The sequence below is a fragment of the Carassius carassius genome, chromosome 1, assembly GCF_963082965.1.
Source record: "Carassius carassius chromosome 1, fCarCar2.1, whole genome shotgun sequence".
Classification (NCBI taxonomy): Eukaryota; Metazoa; Chordata; class Actinopteri; order Cypriniformes; family Cyprinidae; genus Carassius; species Carassius carassius.
The window spans coordinates 44,839,210-44,852,861 of record NC_081755.1 but is presented as its reverse complement, the minus strand read 5'-3'; the positions used below and the strand labels follow the sequence as shown (position 1 = coordinate 44,852,861).

At 35.5% G+C, this 13,652-nt stretch overlaps 1 protein-coding gene across 2 annotated transcripts; it reads right to left on the bottom strand.

Moving 5' to 3' along the window:
- Positions 1-4,124: 4,124 nt before the first annotated feature.
- On the bottom strand, positions 4,125-12,892 carry LOC132152271 (ras-related protein Rab-3D-like). Of its 2 annotated transcripts, none has more exons than XM_059561083.1 (5): positions 12,671-12,892; positions 8,735-8,968; positions 5,977-6,095; positions 5,765-5,889; positions 4,125-4,438 (listed from the first exon to the last, which is right to left on the bottom strand). In XM_059561083.1, the coding sequence occupies exons 2-5, from the start codon at positions 8,966-8,968 to the stop codon at positions 4,254-4,256; spliced, it is 663 nt and encodes a 220-aa protein (XP_059417066.1). In that variant the 5' UTR covers positions 12,671-12,892; the 3' UTR covers positions 4,125-4,253. The 2 variants fall into 2 exon arrangements, with proteins under 2 accessions (XP_059417066.1, XP_059417065.1); XM_059561082.1 differs by lacking the exon at positions 12,671-12,892 and adding an exon at positions 9,299-9,444.
- Between the last annotated feature and the right edge of the window lie 760 nt (positions 12,893-13,652).

Below are 13,652 nucleotides of genomic sequence, written 5' to 3'. Positions count from 1 at the left end.
TAGCCACTGATGCATGTTCATTATGTGAAGTGGAGTCAACAGGTGCTCAGTTGTAAGTGTTTTTAAGTGTGCAAACTGCACTTGTGTTGTTCTGCAAACTGTAACCGGTTCTTTTTATCACGGTCTGACACTCTTGTTTTTTTAAGCTCAACCTGTGTTATCAGCACAGCACTGAGCTCCTCTTACGCACAGATAAGCGCAAGCATTGCGAGCCGATCCAGTCTGCCAGCAGCTCACTGTCCATTATCACTCTGACAGGGCTGTGCCGTTATTTCAACCCGGGACACATTGTTAAGTTAGGAAATGTGACGCCTGATTAGGCCCACAGGTGGTTTTAATCAAACATAGGCTTTGTCCTTTTAGTGAGGAATTTATTTTATGAGCATGTAACAAAAAATTATCAGATTTTGGTCCTTTAATGCACTTTAAAACCTCAATTTGAAATGGTCTTCAAAAAATACACTGAAAAGGGTCACTCAGAAAATTGCTAGCCTAAATTGCACAAATATTTACAAAAAGAGACGAGTAACACCTGAATTGAAATGTTGGAGTAGGACATTTTAAATCTCCATTGTCCAGTAATTTTTGATAAAAGAGGAAGTTCATAAACTACATTTTATTTGAGAGACAAATGGAGAGAAAGTGAGGAATAAGCATTGAAATAATATTAATTGGACAATTTATGGTTCAGAACTTCACCTATGAACTGAGGCTGTTTTTAAAGGGAACGGAAAACGTGTAGTATTACTATTAACAAGCTTATTACAGTATGAGCAGAAGCATTTATCAAACCATCAATACATCAAAAATTTGGCTAAGTTCACTTTAAAGGTAGAGACCACCGATAACCACAGCCTGCTGATATAGAGTGTTAGAGCATGATTAGGAGTGTGATATATAGATTTGACATAACTTAAATTTCATTCTATATGCCCTCGAAACACTGACATTACCCCCCACTAGCATAACAATGGAACATGCAAAAAGAGTAAAAAAAATTCCCACGCCTATATATAAATGATACAAACACCACTCTTGTAACTCAAATAATATAACAGACATTAATCCATTTTTACAACAGTAAGAAGTCAAATGAAAGACAGCTACCATGGCTTAGAAAAGTGTGGATTTTTTTCCCTTTTTTCCCCCAATTCTTATTCGGTGTTTAATCCATTGTTCTTTCTATTTAAGATGGTCTTTGGAGATTGCATTAAAGTTGCATTGAAACCTTGACATCCTCCTTCATTGCCATACAAATTGGGTAAGTGCATCTTTTATGATTAAACATTTTTGGGTATTATTTGATCCTATGTATGCATATTTACCATTTTCAATTTCTGTTTAAAGATTGAAACAAAATTCATTCTGTATTTGGAGGAGGAGCAACAAAGGCAATACCCTCACGTCCTGCAGATTTGGGATCAAATCCATCCTTCATTATTGTGGGAGAAATAGCACTGAAGCAAGACTTTTTTTTACGAGCATCGTCTAGATTTACCCACATATTAATCCTTTCTTTAGTTTCATGCTGCATTGCTTTACTGATATCTACATTGTTAGAGTAAATGAATCAGTGTTACAATTTAATTTAAGACTTTTCTATCTAAGAAAGAACAGGACTGAGAAGGACACTGACAAATCATGACTTCAGACAGACAACACACACACAACGCACCGAAGCATTATCCCTCGTGACAAAATAATGCATATGTGCATTACAGTGTACCATTATAACATGAAAAAGCATGATGCCTTAAGTTTGTACCACATATGCAATTATAGTTTTAAATATAGCAATTTAATTGGCTGCTGTATGCATTTTCACAGGGACACAGACAATCAGTGTGTGTTGATATGGTCCAATTTCACACCCAGCTTAAAGTCTTTTTGGCCCCATCTGCCTTCCATACAACAGGTGGTTCCTACGATGTGGCATACTCCTCTCTGAGCTGCACTTGTTGACATTTACATACTGACAGTGGGTGTATGTTTCATTGCATAATGTGAAGGGTATCTCTGCTATACTATATTTGGCATATGAAGCTGACAGATCATGTTTAATATTCATCTGCTCTTGCAGTTTCTGTTTGTTTTTACAGTTTAAATATGAGATTTTGCGTTTTAACTTATTAAAAGCAATTTTGGATACTGTAAAAAAAAAAAAAACAGACAGGTGACACTCGGGTCAACAGTGCATGCATTTCCTCTGGCTCTGGAGGATGTGGGGTGTAACAGGAAAATGAAACTCAGGAAGCACCTTCGTCGTAGTTTTCTTGGTACACAAATAAAAGCTGAGAGGTTGGCAGAGATATGGGTATAAAGTCATAAATTAGAGACGTTATCGACTCACATAAAGAGCCTTTAACTAGAGCCTTTTTTAGAGGTTCTAGAAGTACCTTTTTTAGGTACTGGAACACAACTGCCATCGAATTTTTACCTAAGGTCCCTAAGATGCTACTTTTCTAAGTGATCAGATTTATAAGATTTACTTAAGAAAAGATTTACAGGATGAATGTAAAAACAACAAAGTGAGTGTTTGTGCTGCCTTAAAAATGTAAGTTCAGTCAACTGGAAATGTGAAGTTGTATAAAGTGACAACTTGTGAGTTCTCTTAAAAAGTCTGGGAAAGTTATTTTAAGGCTATACTTTGTGACAGCTAATCATTTTTAGAATGATAAAACCATTCATAACCTGCCTAGCTGTGCAAAAGATAAGCAAACATTTTCTTTAAAAATGCAAGAAATCTATTTATATTATACAATTGTCTTTAGCCTTGAATGAAAAGCACTCAATTAGTGCCTTTTAACGAATCTGAAATAGAAACAAAAAGCAGATACTAAAAGAGAAACTAAATTTTTGTATAAAAATGATCTTACAGATCAACTTGTAAAGCACAGACTTTTTTAGTAATGCATGGAAGGTTTGAGGGGTTTTATAAAAACATCTGAACGAGCATATATATATATATATATATATATATATATATATATATATGTGTGTGTGTGTGTGGATTTTTGACTTTCATGAGCTGTAAGTTGTAATCATAAAAAAGGCAAGAAAAAAAAACCTTGAGTTGAATTTTTTTACTTTACATGTAATGAATAGAATATATGAAAATGTAACTTTTTAAAATGTTACCAATAAAAAACCTTCACGATATTCTATTTTTTTTTTTAGATGCACCTGTATACACACACACATAGTGTAAACAATTAAACCCCATAAAACATTCAGACACATTATAAGATGAATTTTGGGGTAAAACATGCTAATCATAGAAATAATGTCACAATGCTAAAAAAAAAAATCTTAATGGTCTTAAAATAGGTTTTAATTTGAAGTATTGTTTAGTTTGAATATTGAAGGTTTCATTTAACTGTAGTTGTCTTTTTCATAATTGCATAGTTGGAGTAATAAAGTATTGCTTTTAATAACCCATCCTTTGTACAATGTTTATTTCTTCACTGAGGTTAAGTGTTTGATAATCAGAGACCCTCTTTTTGACTTTTTATCTGATTTCTGTCTGTTCTGATGAAGAAACAAACTCTACATCTACATCTTGGATAGCCAGATTTTCATTTGTGGATAAAGTGATCCTTTAAGTACTTCCCCAAAAAATATATTATGAATTATTGTGACAGCATACAGGTAATTTTGGGTTGCAGATAGTTTATTTGCAATCGTATAATTTAAGAAAACACTTCTACCAAAAAAATAGCAGTAAAACATTGATTTGAATGAATATTTCTCAGTGAGTGATGCACATACGTTTTAAACCACAGCCCATGATCGCACATATCAGAAAAGCACAGTGTATTTATCTTCATAATAGTGCTGAATGAGCTGTTAGGACTGTCATTTAAAGCAGATGGACATGCAGATAGACAATAAATACAGAAGCTGCCCGCTCAGGGCTGTGGAAGTTACAGTATCCGATGAGATAGACAGATCCATCCAAACGTGGCTTGTTTGAGGGAAAGACAGAGAAAAGATGGAGAACAGGGTGAGAGTGTGAGCAACGGATGCGGATGGACCTTTAAACGCTGTGCAGTATCTCCAGCTGTTTGTATCTCTACAGGACGTCACGTAGATCACAGGCACTGTCAGATTGCCATCCTATCTCCACCATCCACATCAACAAACAACACGGAGCATGTTTAGCAGATGCTGTTTGAGTTAAAAGAAGGAAAGCAAGGATCATCCCCAAGCGCAGTGAACAGGTGAGGAGGAGTTCTCTGTGTGATGAGTGTGTTTTAGCAGACACAGCCGCTGTGTCCCTCAGAGGACGTGTCCTGAGGACTGGAGTCTTTGTGGTTGGACACCTGACCGTCTCCGTCTATACTTTCATTCATCTTCTCACATATCACGTCCACCAGACACTCAAAAACCTGCTTCACGTTGATGTTGTCTTTGGCGCTGGCCTCGAAAAACTGGAAACCTGAGGAAAGCGGAAAAAAACTGAAACTTATAAAAAAAAATTTGTCTGTTTCTTGAAATAAGATAAATGTTAACTTATATAAATATATATATATACTTATTTATCAAAATTAATTTGATATGAACCTAGAGAAATGAGCCAATAGAAAACATTACCGTCTACAGCCGCGAGAGGGCTCTCTATGCTGCTCAGTGCTCCTGTAGTCTACCAATGAGCAGCATAGAGCGCCCTCTCGCGGCTGTAGACGGTAATGTTTTCTCTTGGTTCTAAATAAATGCTACTTATAGTGCAGTGCGACTTATATATGTTTTTTTCCTCATCATGACGTATTTTTGGACTGATGTGACTTATACTCAGGTGTGACTCATAGTCCGAAAAATACGGTATATAAACTTTTTATCTCAACTAGCTGCCAAGCCAAAAATTCTCAGTTTAATTTAGTTTAACTTGATGTTGTAAAATAGCTAAAACTAAACTTAATAATAATAATAGTAATAATAATAATAATAATAATAATAATATATAAACTTAAACTTACTAAAAAAAATGGTATAAGAAAACTGTAGAATAAATGATGAGCATGATATATAAAAATCCATGTACCGTATTTTTCGGACTATAAGTCGCACCAGTCCAAAAATAGGTCATGATGAGGAAAAAAACATATATAAGTCACACTAAACTATAAGTCGCATTTATTTAGAACCAAGAGAAAACATTACCGTCTACAGCCGCGAGAGGGCGCTCTTTGTTTTCAGTGTAGACTACAGGAGCACTGAGCAGCATAGAGCGCCCTCTCGTGGCTGTAGACGGTAATGTTTTTTCTTGGTTCATTTCTCTTAGTACATTTCTCTTGGTTCATGTCAAATTAATTTTGATAAATAAGTCGCACCTGACTGTAAGTCGCAGGACCAGACAAACTATGAAAAAAAGTGCGACATTTTATTTTATTTATACATGTTATATATTTAACTATATTTATAAATACCTATTTATAAAATGAGAACGAGAAAACAACTTTTGTAATGTCGTTATAACGAGAAAACAAGAAAATAATAATGCATGGCCGCTTAGAAGTTCAGTAGATTATTAAGGTGTTGGGAAATAAATAAATAAATAAATAAATAAATAGGACATGTTTTGTGGAAAAACACTAAAATATTCATTTACATATACATTAAACAGATATAGATATTAGATTTAGATATTGTAATGGCATGGCAGTATGTGCTCATTGAGACTAATGTTCATAATGATATTTTTGTTCTCTCTCTCTTCAGGTCATTAAAACAAGCAAATAACAGGGTTTAGTGTGCATCTTCTCACCCAGTTCCCGAGCCAGTCTCTGGCTGTCCTCTGTGGGAATGAGTCTGTCGTCCTCCAGGTCACACTTGTTGCCCACCAGTATCACCTGTGCATTATCCCACGAGTACGTCTTTATCTGAGTGGCCCTACGAGCCAAACATCAAACACTCTTAATACACACATCAGGTATAGATGCATGAGTGTGTGTGTGTGTGTGTGTGTGTTTGGCTCACCAGTCCTGAACGGCGTTGAATGAGTCCTGGTTTGTGATGTCGTACATCAGCAGGAAGCCCATGGCTCCTCTGTAATACGCTGTAGTGATGGTTCTGTAGCGCTCCTGTCCCGCTGTGTCCTGAAAAACATTATAATTACAGTAATCCTAATTATATGCAGGAAAGTAACATCCAGGTTTGTGACAGAAGCTGATGTTGTGATAAACGGTCTTCATGGTGTCTTTACCAATGGTGACCACTAGATGGCAGAGCAGAAGTTGTTTTTTCCCAAGAAACACTACTAGATTTTTAAGGGTTAAATTCTGAAGAGCCAGGGTTATATAATGATCATCCTTTTGACACACAAATCTTCAGATAAGGGTTATTTATGAAGTCATATATTAAAATTTTATAATATATATATATATATATATATATGCTTTATCATAAATGTACATATTTTCATTTAATGTGTTTAGTCAAATGTATTAAATATACACATATTAATGCATATTTCAATATAAATAATATGTAATCTTAAAATAAACTACATTTATCATCATTTATTCACATTACTTAGTATATTTATATATTATGTAAAAAATAAGCATATAATAGTTTTAATATATGAATGTTTATACAAAATAATAATACTACTCTATGTATCAAGTATTTACTTTTTAAAATTACACACATTTGATTGATTTGATTTTTACTTAATATTGATCCTTCTTTTTTTTTTTTGCTCCTATCATTTATCTATTTACATATATGCAGACAAAAACATTTTATTATTATTATTTAATGCCCATTTCAAGTTTACTAATGAAACGGCAACTATGAGCTGTCACTTAGAAACCTGCTATTGGCTGAACATGATTGCATGAAGAGCCATCCCTTCATCAGAGAGGGAGGAGAGAACGTGTTTCCTGGGCAACCAGAGGCTGGCACAGGTTCACAAATGACCCTTGAACATCAGCTTCAGACTACAGCCAGACTTTTCAGACAGAGCAGTAAAATAATAATAAAAAAATACATGCACCCTTCATAGTCATTATATATCAATAATTATGGAAGCACAATTACTATTCCCTTGCTTAGAATTAACTATTGCAACATTTATAAGGACAAGGTACAAAGAGACAAGAAGAAGAAAATCTGTGGTAATGGTAAACAAATGAAATCAATTTGTATTCAGCTAGCTGTATGCTTTATGCATCATCTGCATGAATCATGCTCCACTTTATCGCTATAATATCCCCTTTTAGGATCTGCACCCAAACCTCTAAAAGGCTCTTCAACCACTAGCCTATTTCCATTTCTAAATTATGCATGAGAGACATTTATTTGATTTGAAATGCACTGCAACCTTTTGATCTAAGAGGATCGTCCCAGCGCTTCTGCAGAACTCAGTCAAAGGCTGACAGATACAGAGGTTCAGTGTGGCCAGGAGAAGCATTTATCAAAAGCACAAGCCTATCCGTTTCTGGATAAGAGCCACTGCACACATTAAGACCAAACGCACCACTGAGAACGCAGCCATGCAGCTCACATTCAGCCCCAAACTTAAGCTACTTTAGCACTCACTCCCCACTTCTTTCTTTGCATAATGCACAAGCGATTTCTGAGTTTTTCCCCAGTTAGACTTGTATAATGTTCAGAATAGCAAACTACTCTTACCATTTCTGCAATATATAGTATGTATTCTCAGTATGCAAATGTTTTGTATGCATAAAATACCTGATGAACTATAGTGTACAGCATAGCTTACATCATAGCAATGCTTTAGAAATGATTGCACATCTCTGCCGTGGAGGAATTTACTGACTTCACTCCCACTCACAGCACCGTACCAGCCGGCAGCACATCTACACACCCATCTGAGGTTTACAATTACAGCTTTCTGAGATGTTTTCTTTAATGACTCCAGTAATCTGAGGTTAAAACTCACAGCCTAAAGCTCACATGCAAACAGAGCAGGACACATTCTGTTAGTCATCATAACTTCATCCTTTTAAGCCATTCTGCTTCTGTAAAATCGCCACCCTAGAGTTATACCACAAACATGCATGATTCACAGACATGCATGGACTCGTTCGCATGGTCTACACACTTTTTGATTGATGAATGACTTTTCCAGTAATCTGTGATTAGGCTTTTAAAAACAATTTAAAGAAGAGACTAAGAATTCAATTTTAGAGTTAAATTTATATATATTACTACAACCAATTGCATATTTCCTAACTTTTTTATTTTTATATCCATGATCTTTCCAGGCCTAAAACACAATTTCCTGCTATATCCATGATGAATAACACAAACTAGTTTTGAACTATAGTACACATTAGTGGCCTCGTGTGTGTTGAGGGGAGAAGCCTAGATCTAAAAACATTGTGAAACAAACAACAAATGACATGTTTAGTCCACATTCAAAAGTGTAAACGCTTCATGTGAACAGGTTTGAATCTATAAAATGCATCTTTGAATGATGTCCTCTATTGTCACTGAACAGCCTACACAGACCTTTTCTGCAACATCTGATCATTTACTAATAACTGCAAAAACCTTGAATTTTTTTTTTTTTTTACTGTATCGAGACTTGATGACTGTAAGAGACTTAAAAAACATATTAAACTTGCTGACCCAAAACTTTTGAATGGTAGTGTTATAATTAAAAAATAATGAATCAAATACTTGAATAGATGCATTAAAATAGTTTAAAAATAGATTATCCTATTAGTTTAAGACATCAAGATGATCAGGTGATGGTCAAACGTACCCAAACCTGCAGTTTGATCCTCTTGTTGTTGCGAAAAATGGTTTTGACCTTAAAGTCAATTCCCACCGTGCTGACGAAGGCTGAAGTGAAGGAATCGTCCGCGTAGCGAAACAGGAAGCTGGTTTTACCTACGCTGCTGTTGCCGATGATGAGAATTTTGAACATGTAGTCAAAGTTTTGGTCAGCCGCGTCTTTCTGTGATGGCGGGAGACGCGAGTCGGTCACTGATGCCATCTGAAACAGACAAAACCAGCATTTCACAATCAATACAAAAGCCACTTGGTAAGATTAAAAAATCTTATCAATTCTGCTTATTTTATGAGCTAACGTTTTATTTAGATACACTTAAATGCATAAAACTACATGAAATTTGAACTGAAGTACCTCTAAATTAGAAAAGTCAACATCTAAACAAAACTGTCCCTTTCTTAACACACTTAAAAAAAAAAAAAAACATTGTTTTCTCATCAAATATCCTACGTTTCACTCTGAAATACGTCACATTACTGAAGTAAAATAGGTTTGCGAATGCCGTTTCATGTCTGAAAACACATCTCTGATTACCCTCGGAGCACAACCTTCAGAACCGGCCATGTACGCCAACAAAAGAGCTCAGACTAACAGGCCAACTCTAGGGAATGGAAATAAAACCCCTCCAGCGCCCTGCTGATCAAACAGACCCTCACAGGCCTGATGGAGCGGGTCTCCATGGTGACAGGTCCACGAACAAAGCACGCAGACCCATTAAAAAGGCGAGAGGAGCGCTCCAAACACCACTCTGCTCCAGAGGTGGAGGAGATGTTACTACAAAGAGATGACTGCCCACAGCAGCTACTGTCTCCAGCACATGAGGGCCCTTGTTAGGAAGCATTTTTTGAACAGTAGAGTAAGGCTGTGAGCTGGAGGGGGCTGAAGGACCCGTGTAAGAGGAACATGGAGAGACTCTCTGATTCTGATGATCATGTGCTCACTGCTTGGAGGAGCTTGTGACTGCTGGTTAATCCTAACGGTCAGGTTTACTGTGTAGGGTAAGGTTGCAAAATCATTGGGCAAGACAATGAGAAACACTTAAGAGGTTATGAAACATCTTCCTATTTGAAGAGGAAAATTGCAAACAAGCACAGTGTTAAAAGATAAAGGTTTACTCGTAGTCTCTTATTTTAATGCGTTGATTCACCAAGGAAGCATTAAACTGATTGAAAGAGACAATAAAGACATTTATACTGTTAAAAAAACTATTTTAAATATTCTAAGAAGGGATCTTGAGAAAAAATAAAAATATTAAGCAGCACAACTGTTTTTATCATTGGTAATAATAATAAATGTTTCTTCAGCAGCAAATCATCATATTAGAATGATTCATGTGACACTGAAGACTGGAGTAATGATGCTGGAAATATAGCTTTGATCACAGGAATAAATTACATTTTAAAATATATTCAAGTGGTAAACAGTTATTTGAATTTGTAATAATATATCACACTATTACTACTTCATTTCTCATGAAATAACTGCAGCCTTGGTGAGCATATAAACATCATAAAAGCATCATAAATGTAGTTAAATAACAAAACCTGATACAACATTCGGGATATTTCTTGTGAGCTATCACTTAAAGTCGCTTAATTTTGCGAAAAATAATTAAATGGTGAAAACATTTTTTAAAGTACAAAAAAAAACTGTACTTTCTCTAAGGATCATAAGCTCCCTATAAAATCTTGTCACATGCTGAGCGTGTGCACTGGCTGCATGAGGCCTTAACACTACAACTACAACCAAAGAAAGTGGATTTTATTCCATGATCTTCAGTAACAAGACAAGCCAGATTACACAGTTGGCCCAAATCTCCCAAGATACTTTGCTACCGTTTCATTTATAATCATTTCTCCAGTTCAAATTTATGTCTGGATTGAACCCTAAAACAACACCATAAAACAGACCTGACATGGCAGATCTCGCCATTCATTTTATTACTCAATTTAATGGTTTTATAGCAAACAGCACTCAGCATAGCTCTCTGTCCATTAGTAAGAACACCAAATCCCATTCCTCTTGTCCCATGGGAGGCACAAATCAATATCACTATGGACTGTATGGAACCCCTTCCCCTCAATTAACATTAATCTGAATAGATTCAGAGATTAATATTTCACTCCAACTACACAGACCTACTAAAACATTAACTTCATATGCCACCACCTTCAATTATGCAAGAAGCTTTTAAGAAAAATTGTGAATAATACGTCAAATGAATTTTGTTCACATGGATCCACGAAAAACGCCTTAAAACGCTGTTTATTATGACAGAACAGTAGGTGGCGATGTCTCAGTTAACACTGAGATGATAACACTATCATTTTCGAAACTTTTGAAACCCGTTTTGAAGTTTAAGTTTTCAGGCCATCAAAACATTGTTGGTTTTTAAAATAATTGCCAAAACGCACAAAATAAGTTGTTATTTTTAAAGTTGAAGTTTAGTTTCGCTTTAAATTTACAAGAATAAACTTTTAGTTAAAAACAGAAAACTTTATTTGTGGTGACCATGATAATGTCCTTTTGGAGGCATGAGAATGTAAACTCTTAAAAAAAGAAAAATCCTTTGTAAACAACAAAGATGTTTTCAAAGATCCATTTGAACAGGGATCAAGGGTTTTTAGCACACTTTTTTGTGTAAATGTACCCAATGTGTGCAAATAAAATCTAAGATTAAAAATATAAACTAAACCGTGAAAATAACTGTGGAACACACTACACTATTTATATTAACATACACGTACACTTATTTATCTAACACACAGACTTAGTGTACACTTACATTTTTCACATAATATACCTGTACATACATAACTGCTTTTTGTAATTATACCTGCCTAAAATTGTCAATTTGTATATTGTCATTCCTTACCTACTTATTTGTATTTTTTGATTCTTTTATTATGTGTTTTTGTTCTGTCGCTGACGTTCTGTTGCACTGCGGAGCTTCTATCACGAAAACAACTGGCAATAAAGCTCATTCTGATTCTGATTCTATAATACTATGATATTATTAAAGTATAGGAATATCTTGCCTCATAGAATCCCACTGTAAGTGCTTCACAGCATCCATATTTTTGACACTGAACACTGAAATGATCAGATTTAGAATATCAGATGTCTCAACAACCTACATGACCAATATTCACCTCAGCTGTTCTGAATGTCCTTCTCAGGCGTGCTATAGACCGGGGGTCTGTGACACCTGACTTCATCACAGAGGGCCAAATGGTGTTTCTGAGGGCCAGGGTCTCTGGTTACCATGACACTGATCTGTCTATTGATCATCTGGCAGATGTCCACAACTGAGCTCCAGTGGAATGGAATTAAACAGCACAGTTTGCTTTCATTCACTGCAGACTGATTCAAAGATGACAATCACACAGTACATTTCATAAAATAAATAATATCCAAAGAATGCAATTAAATAACGTGTTTTTTAATCCATGCACGGAGGAGGTTTACCACACAACAAAAAAATACATGAAAACGGAAAACAAGAACTTTCATCCTAAAAAAAAAAAAAGATCATAGTACAGTATCAGAAAATACTTTGAAGTGTACCATGGTATTTACATGGTATTCCAAAGAACAATACAGTGGAAGAAAATCGAGGTAGAACCATTGTAAATGTACCCAGAATACAACTGTACCGAACTAACAGTGCAGCTGTTCCGTTCTCAATTTAAATCTGGACTGAATTCGAATCTTCACTCTCTGGCGTTCTAAACCAGTTTAAAGAACAACAACGTCATAATCGCGATGGCTTGATGAACGAACAGTGAGTGCATGTCTTGTAGCATGAGCCAAAGTTAAAGCTTGTCCCATCCGGAGACAGAGAAATGAGTGTATGGGGTCAAATCGACTCTCAAAAGCAAAGACTCAATAGGATAAAGTTCTTACCTTCACACGGATACTCGGTGCTTTATCTTGGGCACCGGTTAGTCCGGTAAAGCCACCGGGACTTCCTCCTCGCGTGAAAACGCGTATGTAACAAACCCGTTCGGTGTGTGTGTGTGTGTGTGTGTGTGCGCGCGCGCGGGCGTAACGGAGCTCCCGGATCTGAAATGTTTACACAGCATCTTCCAGCTCCGTACTGAACAGCAGTTCTTTTTCTTCCTCTTAACACGCTTTTCTACAAACATGGGCAAAATTTATCTAATATCAGAAATACCTCTTTCAAGACTGAATTTGAAATTAATTTAAATTGAGTTAACAAACAGGATGCAGAATTGCAAATCAAATTTGAATGTAGGAATTAAATATATGCCATATCAATTTTTTTGTAAGTTTAAAACGTCTTCAAGTTTGAATGTTTTATAAGTGTTGCAGATAGACACATGACTAGACTTGTAGGCCTACGACATGGACTTCATTTCCCAGAATGCCCTCATATCCTGTGAGTTGTGCGCAACAGTTCAAATTCCAATTTATGAAATTAAAATCTAGTTTCATTAATTCCGTCTGTTTATTAATGAAACTACATTCTACTCCATCTCTTCCTTTTATTTATATCTCACTGAAGCCTGGGAAACATTCAGGTTTGTGTGTAACCTCGGTAAGAAATAAGTCATTGCAAATAAAAACATTCACAATGCTTGTTACTAGATATCTTGTAACAACTCTTTCAGAATAAACCGTATTTATATTTTATTGAAACTCAACATACATAGGTGTTTAATATTTCTTAAACTGAGTAAATGTTCATTGCAATGGACACAAACACACACAAATAACGTTTGCATTCTTATAATTAAAATGGAAAATATGATTAGAAAACTGTACACTAAAGATAAAAACGGACCTCAACAGATCTTAATAGCCTTGAGATAATAGACTTGAATATCAAAAACAACACGAAAATCCCATTTGTATGTCACTCAAT